We start from the raw sequence: 16,006 nt of genomic DNA, 5'->3' as shown, positions 1-16,006 counted from the left end.
AAAATAGTGTAGCTTTTAAAACTTCTAATGTCTCATAATACATTGTAAACTTAACATCCAAAATTAAAATTCTAATTTACTTTTAATGGCTGGACATATTCTTTGACTTCTACATCTTAAAATCTTGTATAAACTCAACTCAAAGTCTGAATCTTATAAAGTAAAAAAAAAAGTGTTAAGTCTTTTAAGGAAAACTGGGAAGGAAAAAAAAAAAGAATAGACCATTTGTAACCCAGCAAACACTGAATAAAAAGGCAACCCATCTTAATAAAACCAAGGAAATGCTATGCTTCAACATTAGTACGAGTGGTAATCACAAGGCCCTTTTGTTTCCAAGCTTTTATAAATAATGTAAGAACTTTATTTGTTGTGGTAAATGTTAACTCACATTTAAAATATATGTGTGTGTGTATGTGTGTATACACACATAAATGCACTTACCTTAGGAATAGGATTCAGGAGAACTACACCTGATTTCTTAGTGATGACCTGTTTTGTTGTATAGTGATGATCTATAAGTTGAGGAATGTTTGAAAAACCAGTGCCTTCAAATCGATATAGATTCTGGAGAAAGAACAATAAAGCAGAATAAGTATGAAGACACTGCTTCAGCAAGACCACGTTCAGCAATAAATTAAGATCCACTAAGAAAAACTATTGTATGAATGTACATAATACTACTGAATGGTTAAGATGGTGAGAGTAAAAATAGATAAATAAAACTCCAACATGCTGAAAAATTTTAACTTTCCATCAAGAAATTAATTTTTATAATGACTAAACATACTTGAAACCATTAAAAAAGAGAAAGAAATGAAGGAAGAAAATGAAAAACTAACAAAGACCTGGAATGCATTTTGCTAAATGATAACCAAAGGAAATAAAGCATGAGATACATTTGACTTAATAAACAAGCAATGCATTTACATAATATTTACATATATGCCACATCTGATAAAACTTCCAAGATCAAAAATAACATCAAAAGCTTGAAGCTATTGTATTATATCCAATATAATGATACATATTTGAAGAACACCTCAGATGATCACTATTTCCTACTTACCAATATAGTAGTAATTGGTATTTCTCTTATGGGGTTATTCATGTATTATTCTTTCACCAAAAGCACCTAGTCATTTACACACCATTGACAAAGAAATAAAATGCACAGTGACAAAACTGCAAATATCAGCATGCTCAAATCTTGCACTTTGTGGTTTTATAATATTAGATAAGTAACATTTTCTCAAACTCTGCCACAACCTCTTTTCTGTGTCTTCATATTTCAAATAGGCATGCAGGTCGGTTATCAAATGAATAAATTGAAAGCCGTAAATTTAGCAAATAAAAAATATCTTATTGGCCATACTTTTCAATGCAGGAAGCACTGGAATGCAATGTAATGTATTAAAAACTTCTATCAGACTGTTCACAAAGTGCTCACCCATACCTATACAGGTGATATGTACAGACACCAACATGAATATGCTCTAAGAAAACTCTATGTTAAGAAATAAGACATTTAAAATTACCTAAATTTGGATATTATTTTTATTACTGGAAGATTATTTTCATACTTAAAAGATTAAAAAAATTAAAGCTCCTTTTCCATATATAAGATTCAATTTACCAAAATTCAACTTATAGACCACCTTTAAATGGATATTTGTTTTATCAAGTGAGGGTCAAACAGGAGTTAGCTGACTATAAAACTAACCATAGAATATAATTTAACTCAAGGCAGTTTGCGTTAGAGTCAAGTCAGGGCAAATTGTTAATAAACTGCCTAGAGAATTTTTGTATATAGCAGCCAGACCTACTATGATACATTAACAACGATGTTAAGAATATTTCTTACTGAAGACGCTAATCTATTATTAGGCATGCAATGTGCTCAGCAAGTTGTCTCAGTGTCTCCATTTATTCATTGGTGAAACAAACAATATTTGGATCTTCTTAAAGAGTAAATATGAGGCCTGACCAAGTGTCAACATGCAAATCCCTGTGCCCAGAATATGGCACACGGTACACACTCAATTATTAAATCACCAAAGCAATAATAATCCTTGGGTTAGAAAAATAATTCCAAACCCAGATATAGGAAAAGAAACATTTTCCAAAGAATACCTTAAAGTGTAAATCACATTTTCTCAAGGAATAATCATTATCTGTAAATAATCAGCTATCCTGGAAGGCATTCTTATATTAAATTGATTAAAAAATAAAGAAATGTAAAAGGTTATAGAAATGTAACATCTAGTAACAATAGTAACAATGGTAATATTTCAACCAAATATACAGTATTATATCCTTGAACGTTGCTGAGAGTAAATCTTAAGCATTCTCACCATGTACACAAGAAAGTATTTAACTTTCTTAACTGTGAGGTGTTAAATATCTTGATCCTGGTAATCATTTTACAATGTATATCAAACCATCATGTTATACACTTTAAATAGATACGGTTCTGTTAGTCAATATTTACTGACAATGCATTCCTCCATAAAGTTAAAAATTTATATACTGTTACTCCCTTTGTCTGATTCCTTCAATCTACTCTTAACATAGTATCAGTAGATCCTGTTACAGATAATTCCATTACTTTGCTATATTCTTATCTCCCTCAGAATAAAAGCCAAAGTCTCTACCATGGTCTATAAGACTCTACATAATCTGTCCTCTGTCATCTCTCTTACCACTACCCCCACCCCCAATTCCCTCCAGCCACACTCCTTTCCTTCTTGTTGTAAAACACACTATATATACTCCTTAGTCAGGGAGTTGACATTTGCTGCTTGAATAGTTCCTCAGATGGCCATATGGATAATGGCTCCCTTACTTGCTCCAGTCTTTCAGCATAAGTCACCTTTTCAGTGAGGTCTTCTCTTCTCTATACAATATTCAATTCCCCATTTTCTCACCACAACTAAATTTCTTATCTCCTTTTCCTTATTAAATTTTTCTCCTCAGAACTTACCACCATCTAATATCATACACATTTTATTTTTCTTGTTTATTGCCTATCTTCTCTAATGTAAGCTCATGAGGTGATAAATTTTTACATTTGCTTTTTTTCTTAGAAAAAATGTCTATTTTTATTTTATGAAAGAGGCAAGTATTCCAAATTCATTGATGATGACAAGTGGCTCCAGTGGTGTGACAATTAGCTGGCTTTTTTCCCCCAAAAAAGAATAAAAACATTCCTTGTATCTCTTTAAATACAGATTTTTTTTTTTGGTCTCTCAAATTTATTGTCATTTCTTTTTTTTTTAATTTTATTTTATCATGTTATGTTAATCACCATACGTTACATCATTAGTTTTTGATGTAGTGATCCATAATTCCTTGTTTGCGTCTAACACCCAGGGCTCCATTCAATATGTGCCCTCTTTAATACCCATCACCAGGCTAACCCATCCCCCCACCTTCCTTCCCTCTAGAACCCTCAGTTTGTTTCTCAGAGTCCATAGTCTCTCATGGTTCGTCTCCCCCTCCGATTTCCCCCCTTCATTTTTCCCTTCCTACTATCTTTTTAATTTTTTTTAACATATAATGTATTATTTGTTTCAGAGGTACAGGTCTGTGATTCATCAGTCTTACACAATTCACAGCGCTCACCATAGCACATACACTCCCCAGTGTCTATCACCCAGCCACCCCATCCCTCCCACCCCCGACCACTCTAGCAACATTCAGTTTGTTTCCTGAGATTAAGAATTCCTCATATCAGTGAGATCATATGATACACATCTTTCTCTGACTGACTTATTTTGCTTAGCATAATACCCTCTAGTTCCATCCACGTCGTTGCAAATGGCAAGATTTCGGGGGGTATTTTTGATGGCTGCATAATATTCCATTGTGTATATATGTATATATATATATATATATATATATATATATATATATATATATATATCACATCGTCTTTATCCATTCATCTGTTGATGGACATCTTGGCTCTTTCCACAGTTTGGCTATTGTGGACATTGCTGCCATAAACATTGGGGTGCACGTACCCCTTCGGATCACTGCATTTGTATCTTTGGGGTAAATACCCAGTAGTGCAATTGCTGGGTTGTAGGGCAGCTCTATTTTCAACTTCTTGAGGAACCTCCATACTGTTTTCCAGAGTGGCTGCACCAGCTTGTATTCCCACCAACAGTGTAGGAGGGTTCCCCTTTCTCCGCATCCCCGCCAACATCTGTTGTTTCCTGACTTATTAATTTTAGCCATTCTGACTGGTGTGAGGTGGTATCTCATCGAGGTTTTGATTTGGATTTCCCTGATGCCAAGCGATGGTGAGCACTTTTTCATGTGTCTGTTGGCCATTTGGATGTCTTCTTTGGAAAAATGTCTGTTTATGTCTTCTGTTCATTTCTTGATTGGATCATTTGTTCTTTGGGTGTTGAGTTTGATAAGTTCTTTATAGATTTTGGATACTAGCCCTTTATCTGATATGTCATTTGCAAATATCTTCTCCCATTCTGTCGGTTGTCTTTTGGTTTTGTGGACTGTTTCCTTTGCTGTGCAGAAGCTTTTTATCTTGATGAAGTCCCAATAGTCCATTTTTGCCCTTGCTTCCCTTGCCTTTGGCAATGTTTCTAGGAAGAAGTTGCTGAGGCTGGGGTCGAAGAAGTTGCTGCCTGTGTTCTCCTGTGTTCTCCTCTAGGATTTTGATGAACTCCTGTCTCACGTTTAGGTCTTTCATCCATTTTGAGTTTATTTTTGTGTGTGGTGTAAGGAAATGGTCCAGTTTCATTCTTCTGCAGGTGGCTGTCCAATTTTCCCAACACCATTTGTTGAAGAGACTGCCTTTTTTCCATTGGACATTCTTTCCTGCTTTGTTGAAGATGAGTTGACCATAGAGTTGAGGGTCCATTTCTGGGCTCTCTTCTGTTCCATGGATCTATGTGTCTGTTTTTGTGCCAGTACCATACTGTCTTGATGATGACAGCTTTGTGATAGAGCTTGAAGTCTGGAACTGTGATGCCACCAACTTTTCTTTTTCAACATTTCTCTGGCTATTCAGGGTCTTTTCTGGTTCCATACAAATTTTAGGATTATTTGATCCATTTCATTACAGTATCACCATGGTCTAGAAGAGTGACTGGCATGTATTGCCTGGATCTATAAACATGTACGAATAAATGAAATATAATGCATATAAAATGACCGTGAAGCTAAAGAGACAAATCAGATAACTTAACTTGGAAATGAATATTGAAAACACACACTCATGCAAACTCAACACACTGGAGTACAATGTCTAATAAAAAGTAAGTAACATGATAAATTTACATAGAATCAAATTTCAGACCAGCCACTAGTATCATAATACAATGTCTTATATAAAATTCTAACACACCTCTGAAACAGTGAATGGAATAATGGGAATTTTCACTTAAGAACATATCTAGGTTTTAAGTTAAAGAGAGTTTTCTTCCACTGACATAGTAATCATGATGAAGACAGTGAGTGATACAAGCAGCAGTACTTACTTCATGGGATGAAATAAGAAACTGATTTCTAGCAATTATCCTTCTAAAGCAATCAGTTCAACATCAGTGAAGTTCTCAGAGTCCTAAATTGCGCAAAACCAGTTAACTCACTTTATCAATGAAGATACAGTAATGAATCTAAAAACAATGCTAAGACGACATATGCTTAAAAAGTTCAGCTAAGGCTCAAGCTAAGGTCAAAAGTAGCACATTCACAAAAACTGCTGAGGACTTGTTTCATGATACTCTTAAAATTCCGAATATTATAATCTGACCTTGTTACAAATCTGTGTAAATTTCTTGTAGCTCAGATGACATGAGATTTGGTTCACATTCAAATGGATTCTTTTTTAAGTTTTCTACATAGCTTTGGCAATAATACAACAGAGAGAATCCAGACTAATCTTTAAATCAGACACTTTTCTTTGGAGCTAAGGTTGCTACTAATGATCTCTTAAGTGAATTCCAACAGAAGCAATAAAAAATAGTAGTATAGAATAAATTTTTGCAAATTTCTATGAAGATCATTTTGTTGTCATTTGTAATACACGATTATGTATCATGTAATATGTCATTAAAATAAAAGTATGAACAAAAATATGATATAACTCAAATTTTATAAATTATATAGATGCCTATAATTAGAATATATCAAAAAAAATCTCAAAGAATATACACTGAACCCAGAAGATGGTGTTAGGAAAACATTTGCTACATCTAGAATTTGTTTCTGAGTTATCATTGTGCTACTTAAGAATCAATCAGGCATATGGATGAAAAACAAAAAAACAGAATCAGATTTTGTTTCTATACACACTTCCAGAGTACTGTTATTATACAAAGAAGTTAGACAGGGCAGAATACACACATAAAAATGAGAAGGGGATTCAATGAATGTATAATCTGAAATAATATGCCTGAGTAGATCCCCTGAAAAAGAACTGAGAACAAGCAGGCTTAAGGAAAAGCAAGCAAGCAAGCAAGATAGATTTCGGAAAGCAGCAGCTGAGATGAATAAGCTAAACAAAAAACAAAAGGCTAAAAAAAATTCCTTTTTTTGGTAAAATACCTAAAAATGAAAATATAAAACATAAGCTCTAGCTTTCTCAAATAAAAATGGCACATGGAATACTTAAAGTAACTCATTAAACCAGTACACAGGAAAGATTGTTGGAGAGTTTGGGAAATATGGTTTCAGTATGTCTTTTCCTAGTTAACTTTTACTCATTCTTCAGATGTCTCAAACTTAACTTCCTTAAGTTTGCCAGTTAAAAGCTTTTATAGCAATGTGTATCTACAGCTTTGTAATTATTACTTTACGGTTTATAATCATATATAACATGTGTGATTTATGAGTGACCGCGAGCCTCCCTCCTAGACTATAAGCTCCACCATTATATCCCTGGGCCTTAAAAGTACTCAATCAGTATTTCCTGGAAATTAATATTAATGAGGTTTTGGAAAGGCTTTGTTTAACTGTTAAAGAAGAAAGTCTCCTAAGTCTTTAATCATGTGTCAGGGACACAGAAAATGATAACTTATGACAGTTTATTTTGACTTTAAGTTATTTATTGCCTTCTCTTGGGTCCTTGAAGGATAGGAGTAGAGTGATTAAAATAACTCTAAATATACAACAATAAGGCACAAACTTGGAATCAACTGTCATTCAAACAAGTCTGGGATTTACTCGCTTTCACTCAGTCTTCCTTAAGACCCATGGCATGAATTTAAAAATACATGTAGTTCAAAGAGCCTAGAGATTGTGACAACAACAGAACAAAGTAAACCTGTCTGGTACATGCAGAGACTAAATCTACCAGCTCGAAGTGGAACTTAGCACATAATAGACATCCAATAAACACTTGTTGAGTGAATCAGTGATTTAATACATTGAGCTACCCAATTTCACAGAGTAATTACAACCTCCACTTTGGGGTTATTTTTGTTTTATTGACTCATATCCCTGGGCCTTACACATTACTCACTCAATTAGTATTTCCTGAATAAATGGATGAAGAAATAAAAGATGATGATATGCCATTATATAGAGGATTTTTTTGTTTTATTTTAAAATATTTATTATTATGTTGTTATTTTTAATTCATCACCATATGTTATTTCAAATTTTCTTGGCTCCATCATCCCTAATTCTGCATCTTTAATATTTCTCTGTTCATGAATTCTACCAATGTCTCACCTACTAGGTTTTAAGTTCACTGACAAGTAGGCCATACATTTTTTAGTTTCATCTCCTTACAGTGAATAACATGGTACTTTGCAAAAAAATGGGGTTTTAGCAAATGCCTGTCATATAAATAAATTAGAGAAATATAACTGGGCACTTTCCCATTAATATTGAGATCTTTCTGGAGTACTTCTGTCTTACTACATGTATTTTTGTTTTATCATACACAAAAATACATTTACTTATCAAATGGAACAATGCTATATGAATCTCTATGAAAATCTATCAACATTTACGACACAAAATAAACAGTTTCAGGAACAAACTCTAAATATGTTTAGGTACAAACTCTGTTACATCAAACACCCTACCCAGGCTGGTAACTATGGAACAGGTCGGTGACTAACACTAGAATTACACTGAGATTCAGATGTTCCTAGATATGCTTAATATTATCTGGCTTTATGAAATTAATATATTTAGTGTCCAATAAAAAGTATAACCCTTCTTGCTTGAAGAGTTAAGATAAAAGATAGATATTCTCTGCTAAAATAGTAAAAAATTTAAAAACTGAAAGTATCTGTGTCCATCTTGATCATTCATAATGTTCACATAATGTTCACAGCATGCAGAGTTTCACCACATGTTAAAAAGTAACTGTGTGATGCATACAAAACAAAACCCAGCTTCAAAATAATTACCATCCTACACTGTAGTTGACAGAGACAATGTTGCTAAATACCATTATTTGTGATTGATGAATACCTCAAACTTAAATATATAAATTCTAAAACAACACTTTCATTATTACTTAAATTTCACAAATAAATCTCATGGATACCAAAAGATATTTTTTAAATTAACTTTTCAAATTAATGGATATTTCTTACAAAATACATTTGTATTTTTTCTCAGATAAACTCATCAAACAATGGTAAAAATGCTTAATATTTGCATAGCACTTTACACCTTACAAAACATGTACTTATTGATTTGATTCCCACAATCATGATACAGGCTGTTAACTCCATTACTTTCCAAACCACAGACCTTCTAAAGTGCAGAAATGGGATGGAATCCCAAGTCTTACGATAACAAGTTCAATGCTTTTTTCATGTTATTTGGTATTTTTCTCATTTTCTAAAATCTCAACTTTCTTTATGTCTTCCCCTCTTAGGACACCTATCCCCTCATTTATGTAGAGCCTTTATAATCTACTATTAGATTATAAACTCCTTGATTGGACTATAATAGGCAACCATTAAATATATGATAATGAATTCCCCCATTTATTGGCCCCTTTCAAGCAACATGTATATGAGGAAGGAAATGGTTTAATTTTAGCTCACAGAATATCTACCCACACAAAATGAAAAAGAATAAAAAACTCTCCCAAAAGTCTAGATCATATCAAAACTCCTATTTTCTACTGATTGAAGAACACAACATTATATATAGTAAGAATTAACTAAATAAAATTAGGCAGTGGAAAACCTGAGACATTCACAGAAATACAAGCACTCTCATCCTAAACAGAGATCTTTGCAAAATTTCAATGACAGAAAGAAGCTGACTAAAATCTTCATATGTGAACCTGCAACAATGTCTTATTTTCAGGATATATTATGCTGTTCATTTTAGTCACTTAAAACAAAGTGAAAATATTAAAGACAACTGGTAATTTGCAAGTAAACCCTTTCCTTTTTGTTTCTAAGAATACTAATTTAAATTCCTACAGTTACATTTTAAACTATAAGTGGTAATAGGGAAATATTTCAGTCTTATTTAATGTATGACATATTTTTAAAATAGTAACTTTCAGAGCTTAGAAAATAGAGGGAGACATTCACATAAATTTTAGTTTATACTTTACCTATGACCTTTCCTTCTACACTTCGCATACCGTTTTATAAATATTGCTAGCACGGTCACAGGTTGGAACAGGGAATTTGTCTACATCCATAACTTAAAGGCACATACAAATTATAAAAGAGTTTGCCAAGGAAATAAGGAATGACATATTACTAGAAACAGCAGGTTGGATGTACGAACATAGGAAAATATGATTTTGAAGTTGAGGTCTGAATACTACACAAAATTAACAAGGCTATGAAAATTATAATACAAACCTTAATGGATTTATTCCTTTTAACCCATCTGAATGGCATCTATTTTCATTTAAATATAATTTCTAGATGTGAATATATGAAATGCCACTGTATACTGTGAAATGGTTACTTTCATGGTATGTGAATTTCACCTCAGAATTATAGATATATATACAGTAATACATACATATCTACCTAAAACCCTCTGACCTTTATCTAATGATAATGGTTCAATCTTTTTGTAAGATAATTAGTATCATTCCAGTGCCTGGACATTAAATGAAATCTTAGACAGCCAGCTTGAAAATGCACACTACTTGAAATGCTGGAGTAAAAAATGACAAATAGAGGCCTTCATATACCAAAATTACTAAAAATTTCTCCGTGGGTAAAGTTAAACAAAATTTTGAGATTGCTCTTCATCTGTTCAATGCTTAATCAAAAATATAACAAACTTAAGTAGTTTAGCAGTACTTAAAGTTCAATAAATAAATTAGTATTAGAAGAAACAATGTGAATAAATCAGTTTAAACATTTTCATCTATCTCTATTATTGTTTATTAATGCCAATAACCTAAATTAATAATACAGCTAATTCAAACTATCATTGTCCCATTTATTAAGGAATTTCATTATCCCTATTTAATAACATATTTCTTAAAAATCTCTCATGATACATTTTTTTTTAATTTATTTATTTATTTGAGAGAGTGAGCGAGAGAGAGCACAATCTGGGGGAGGGTCTACGTAGAGGAAGAGGGAGGAACAGGCTCCCCGCTGAGCAGGGAGCCCAATGCAGGACTTGATCCCAGGACCTCAGGATCATGACCTGAGCTGAAGGCAGACACTTGACTGACTGAGTCACCTCGGTGCCCCTCTCATGGCACATTTTTGACAGCAATTTCAAGGGCCAATTTCAGGAGCATAAGAGGAAAAATTGTGATAATCGTATTTTTAGTTTTTAATTTAAAATAGCTTTAATGTTCAAGTTTAACTTAAAATATTTTAAATGTTTAACTTAAAATATTTTAAATGTTTGGAGCACTGGGTAGCTCTGTCAGTTAAGCTTCGGACTCTTGATTTTGGGTTAGGTCATGATCTCAGGGTTGTGAGATGAAGCCCTACATCGGACTCTGTGCTCAGCTAGGAGTTTGCTTGAGATTCTCTCCCTTCCTCTCCCTCTGCCCCTCCCCCTGCTTGTGCTCTCTAAATAAATAAATAAAATCTTTAAAAATATGTATATTTTAAATGTTTATACATTTAAATTTAATTTAAATTTATAACAACTATTTTTAATTTATAATATCTTAAAATACATATGTCCTTAATAAGATCAGCATTTTAGTGAATTTTGACACACTGTATTGAAGGAATTCAGAAAAAAGTAAAATTAAGTACTAAGCATAAAATGTTATGGGCATTTATCACAAACTATTCATTATTTTACTATAATTATAGCATAATGAATGACATCAAAATATACATGTAAACTAAATTGGAAACGTACATCAACAAATTGTATGATAAAGTGTCTCCTTTGTCCATCAGAATATACAGAAAGGACATATTCACCAGGTTTCCCATGACTCTCTCGCACCAAGAAGTCTCCTTGTTGTTTTAATAGATCTTGTGCTTCTATTCTGGGAATTGCTCCATGGTACCAGTCCTGTTCTGCCAGGGGCTTCTCACTTACAGGGATCGTATCAGAGAACTTGAGCAAACATTGAGAAAAAATAAATAAATAGTAAATTAGAGAAAATAGGAATTCTTCCTGGTAAAATTGATAGCAATTATAAATACTTCTTATATACGTTCCTCTTTTTAATCGACAATTAAAAGTTTCACGATGAATCTGAATTTTTCACAATTTTTAAAGAAAATATCTCTTGGAACACTGGTGCTGAAGTTTAGCTCAAATACATATCTTTCAATACTCTGAGTTTATTTGTTTATTCTATCTATCATACATAGATGCACACAATATTAGCATTCAGTGTTAGAATTTATAGTCTTATTCACCATATTATAAAAGAAATCCACATATTTAAAATTTACCAACCAGAGAATTATGATAAAAGGGGGTATTATCAGAGAAATTGGTCACAAAACAATTTCATTTTTATTCAAATTAAAAGTTAATTATTTTTATGGAATAAACTTTAAATGACACAGTCTGTAGACTGCCCATGTCATATGTTCCAGAAGGAATATTGAAGGTATCATTTGATGCTACCTTGCTGCTGTGCCTTCCCATTCTTACCCTCATTCCCCTGACTGCCTTAGCCATTATCACTGCCACATGGCTGGTCCTGATCCTGAAGAGCAATGGCCAATAAAGCCGTAGGAGAAATAGCAGCACTGGAAATCACCAACACAAAATTATAAAAAAGTAGCAAAAACAGTAGCAAAATAAGCCAGGATTATGGCAGGAAAAGCAGATCATCTGTTATTTTAGGATACCACATGCTAATATCAATTAACAGATAACTAAGGAGTGAATTAGATGTCCTTGAAATGTTTCTAATTGATAATAGATGGAAGCACATTTTCTAGTTACAAGTAAAAAGTGTGTTTGTTTTTATCATCCAAAGAACTAAATTGCCCCAGATGGTTAAGAGTACTATATGGGTAAGGTACAATAATGTGCACTAACTCTTAAGATACTTAGAATACAATATGCACAATGTCTCATGAAAAAGAAATTTATAAATTGGAGAAATTAGAATTAATAATAAATGAAAGGCAAATATTCACACATACGGTATCGCAGAATGATGTTATGAACTCTCTATAGGGAAAAAGTATGATATCTTTGCGGTAAATGAGAACTAGTTCTGATGATAGCCTTCATTGTTTTGTACCAAGGAAGAAGCCCAAAACTTATAAGTCAAAGTTCTATTTTACATTATCCAAAACCTATCCTATTGATTTAAAAAAAGAAACTTGAAAAGTCCCAAATGGACTTCAAAGAAGAGCTCACATTTTGGTTTCTACTTCTTCCACTTACGATACACTTAATTACTTAAATATATACATGGTGTGACTTACACAGAAATTTTTTGTAAGCTAAATAAGGCTTCTCTTTTAGTACAAATTATGATAAATATAATACTTCAAAAACATTTTAATCAGTGTTTCCAAAAATAGATTTAAAGAACAAATTATACAGAGAACCAGCCACAAGTATGAGGTAAAAACAAATGCATAATGCACACAAAATTAAATTTTTGCATATACTGATACTAATAGTTCATAACTCTTAAAATAGGCAGTCAAAATTATTAAATATATCTTTTCCAAAATTTTATCACAGTGTATCTCAGTATAACACCAAATTTTTTACTATAATAGAAATATTTCCAAGCGTTTCCAATGGCAAAAGTGGTTTTTTTTCCTCAGAAAAATAAGAAATTCAACGTCACCTCCTTGCAAAGAACTTGTTTTCATCATTATCTTTCAAGAAGGTCTACATAGTAGAAAGGCGTCACAAAGGGGGATGTCATGTGCTTGATTTCTTGTCCTATTCAACCTACCCTCCCAAATGTTGATTTATTTAGAACAGTAAAATGCAGAGCCTGGAGAACTCATTAAGTCAGAAGGGCATTTGAAGTACAAAAGCTCAGCTAACACTGAGAAATTCATTTAAGGATTTGAATGTGAAGAATCTGTTTGGGGGAAAAATTATCCCTTTGAAAGAACATCTGTATTTGTTTATTTGTTTGCTTAAAAAAGAAGTGAATGGGGGCGCCTGGGTGGCTCAGTCGTTAAGCGTCTGCCTTCGGCTCAGGTCATGATCTCAGGGTCCTGGGATCGAGTCCCGCATCGGGCTCCTTGCTCCGCAGGAAGCCTGCTTCTCCCTCTCCCACTCCCCCTGCTTGTGTTCCTGCTCTCGCTGTCTCTCTCTCTGTCAAATAAATAAATAAAATCTTTAAAAAAAAAAAAAAGTGAATGGGAAGGAACTTACATTACTATATCACAGGGATTACACACCAGTACTTTCGATTTATTAGTTTCTTTGAAATAGAGATCTGATACTGTTATAAAGTATAAGCTGGGGGTACCCAGGTGGCTCAATCGGTTAAGCATCCGAATCTCGATTTCGGCTCAGGTCACGATCTCAGGGTTGTGAGATCGAGCCTGGTTGTGGGGCTCTGCACTCAGTGCAAGTCCGCTTGTCCCTCTCCCTCTGCTTCTCGCTCCCTGCCCCCGCACCATGCCCCCTGAGCATGTGTGCGCACTCTCTCAAATAAATAATGATCTTTAAGAAAAAAAGGGTAAGCTGAACAGTTTGTGAGTGTATGCGTGAGTACATGTGTGTGCCTACACATACACAGGGAAAGGCCCTACATATGCCCGGTCTGGGTCTATCAGGTTTTACAGGGACTTCTCTGCAAGCATTGGAAGGAACGTTTTTATTAACATGATTTCAATTAAATTCCAACACAATTCTGCTAGCTTGTTAGTAATAGAATGTAGAATGCATCAGCAACAAAATCCAACATCCCAAAAGCCATCATAATTACATGAAAAAGGAAATGAAGCTTTTTACTTCAAATATCATATCTTTCTAATCCTCAGTAGGAAAAGATTTTTCCTTGTCAGTAAGTTATCTAAGATTTTTGCCCAAGATATGGGGGGGGTGGTTCCTTTTTTGAAGTTATAGTTAATCTAACACAGTTAATTAGTTATATTTAATAAGACAAGCTTTCCTGATTGGGCTAGCTGTTTAGTTATTTTCCCTGGACCTTATTCTTAAAGAACATTCCAGTAAAAACATATTGGGCCTAGTGAAATAAAAAGATTCATTTAAGTGAAGAGGCAATGAGGAGTCAGTACTAGAAAATGAAAATATTTTTGGGGGGAGAGGGGAGAATAAGGGCCTATTTTTTTTTCCTTAACCTATTCAGCCTAATTCCCAAGTATGTAATGAAAATCGGTATGGCTTTACTTATTTCTTCAAAGATTGTATTTATTTATTTATCTGAGAGAAAGAGTGCACACACTCAAGTGGAGGAAGGGGCAGAGGGGAAGGGAGAGAGAGAATCTCAAGCAGATTCTGTGCTGAAAGTGGAACCCAATGTGGGGCTCCATCTTACAACCCTGAGATCATGACTTGAGCTGAAACCAAGAGTCAGAAGCTTAACCTACTGAGCCACCGAGGGGCCTCAAATTGTATGCCTTCATTGCAAACATTTCAGTGCAAGATGAGCTCCTTTTTGAGAGGCCAACAAAAATGTTAAAAAAAAAAATCAGGGCAGCCATCAAAAGGAATGAAATCCTGCCATTTGCAACGACGTGGATGGAACTGGAGGGTATTATGCTGAGCGAAATAAGTCCATGAGAGAAAGACATGTATTATATGACCTCACTGATATGAGGAATTCTTAATCTCAGGAAACAAACTGAGGGTTGCTGGAGTGGTGGGCAGTGGGAAGGATGGGGTGGCTGGGTGATAGACATTGGGGAGGGTATGTGTTATGGTGAGCGCTGTGAATTGTGCAAGACTGTTGAATCACAGATCTGTACCTCTGAAACAAATAATGCAATATATGTTAAGAAAAAAAAAAAGAAGAAGAAGATAGCAGGAGGGGAAGAATGAAGGTTGGGAAATCAGAGGGGAGACGAACCATGAGAGACTATGGACTCTGAAAAACAAACTGAGGGTTCTAGAGGGGCGGGGGATGGGAGGATGGGTTAGCCTGGTGATGGGTATTAAAGAGGGCACATTCTGCATGGAGCACTGGGTGTTATATGCAAACAATGAATCATGGAACACTACATCAAAAACTAAAAAAAAAAAAATAATCAGGGGCACCCGGCTGTCTCAGTCGGTAGAGCATGAGACTCTTGATCTCAGGGTTATAGATTCAAGCCCCACATCAGATATAGAGATTACTTAAAAAAATAAAATCTTGGGGCACCTGGGCAGCTCAGCAGGTTGAGCATCTGATTCTTGATTTTGGCTTAGGTCATGATCTCAGGGTCCTGGGATTGAGCCCCACCTTGGGCTGTGTGCTCAGCATGAAGTCTACTTGAGATTCTCTCTTTCCCTCTCTCTCCTCCTACCTCCTGCTCATGTACACTCTCCCTCTAAAATAAATAAATAAAATCTTTAAAAATAATAATAATAAAATAAAATCTTAAAAAAAATCAAACTCTGTATTCTACTAAAATCAGGCACCCAAATAAGAAACGACTAAAAAAAAAAT

General features: G+C 34.1%; 1 protein-coding gene across 8 annotated transcripts in view; it reads right to left on the bottom strand.

Moving 5' to 3' along the window:
• The window catches only part of FER (FER tyrosine kinase), a 449,342-nt gene that overhangs the window by 218,349 nt on the left and 214,987 nt on the right, over positions 1 to 16,006 (bottom strand). For 7 of the 8 annotated variants that reach the window (XM_027606296.2, XM_027606298.2, XM_027606297.2 and 4 more), the window contains 2 exons: positions 11,305 to 11,508; positions 442 to 564 (listed from right to left, as the gene is read on the bottom strand). In XM_027606296.2, coding sequence (XP_027462097.2) covers positions 442 to 564; positions 11,305 to 11,508 — 327 coding nt within the window. The remainder of the gene's footprint in view (positions 1 to 441; positions 565 to 11,304; positions 11,509 to 16,006) is intronic. The other variant, XR_003522180.2, reaches the window with a different exon arrangement.

Source organism: Zalophus californianus, chromosome 5 (genome assembly GCF_009762305.2).
Source record: "Zalophus californianus isolate mZalCal1 chromosome 5, mZalCal1.pri.v2, whole genome shotgun sequence".
Lineage (NCBI taxonomy): Eukaryota > Metazoa > Chordata > Mammalia > Carnivora > Otariidae > Zalophus > Zalophus californianus.
Note: the sequence above shows the minus strand (reverse complement) of the source record. Positions and strands in the feature narration are given on the sequence as shown.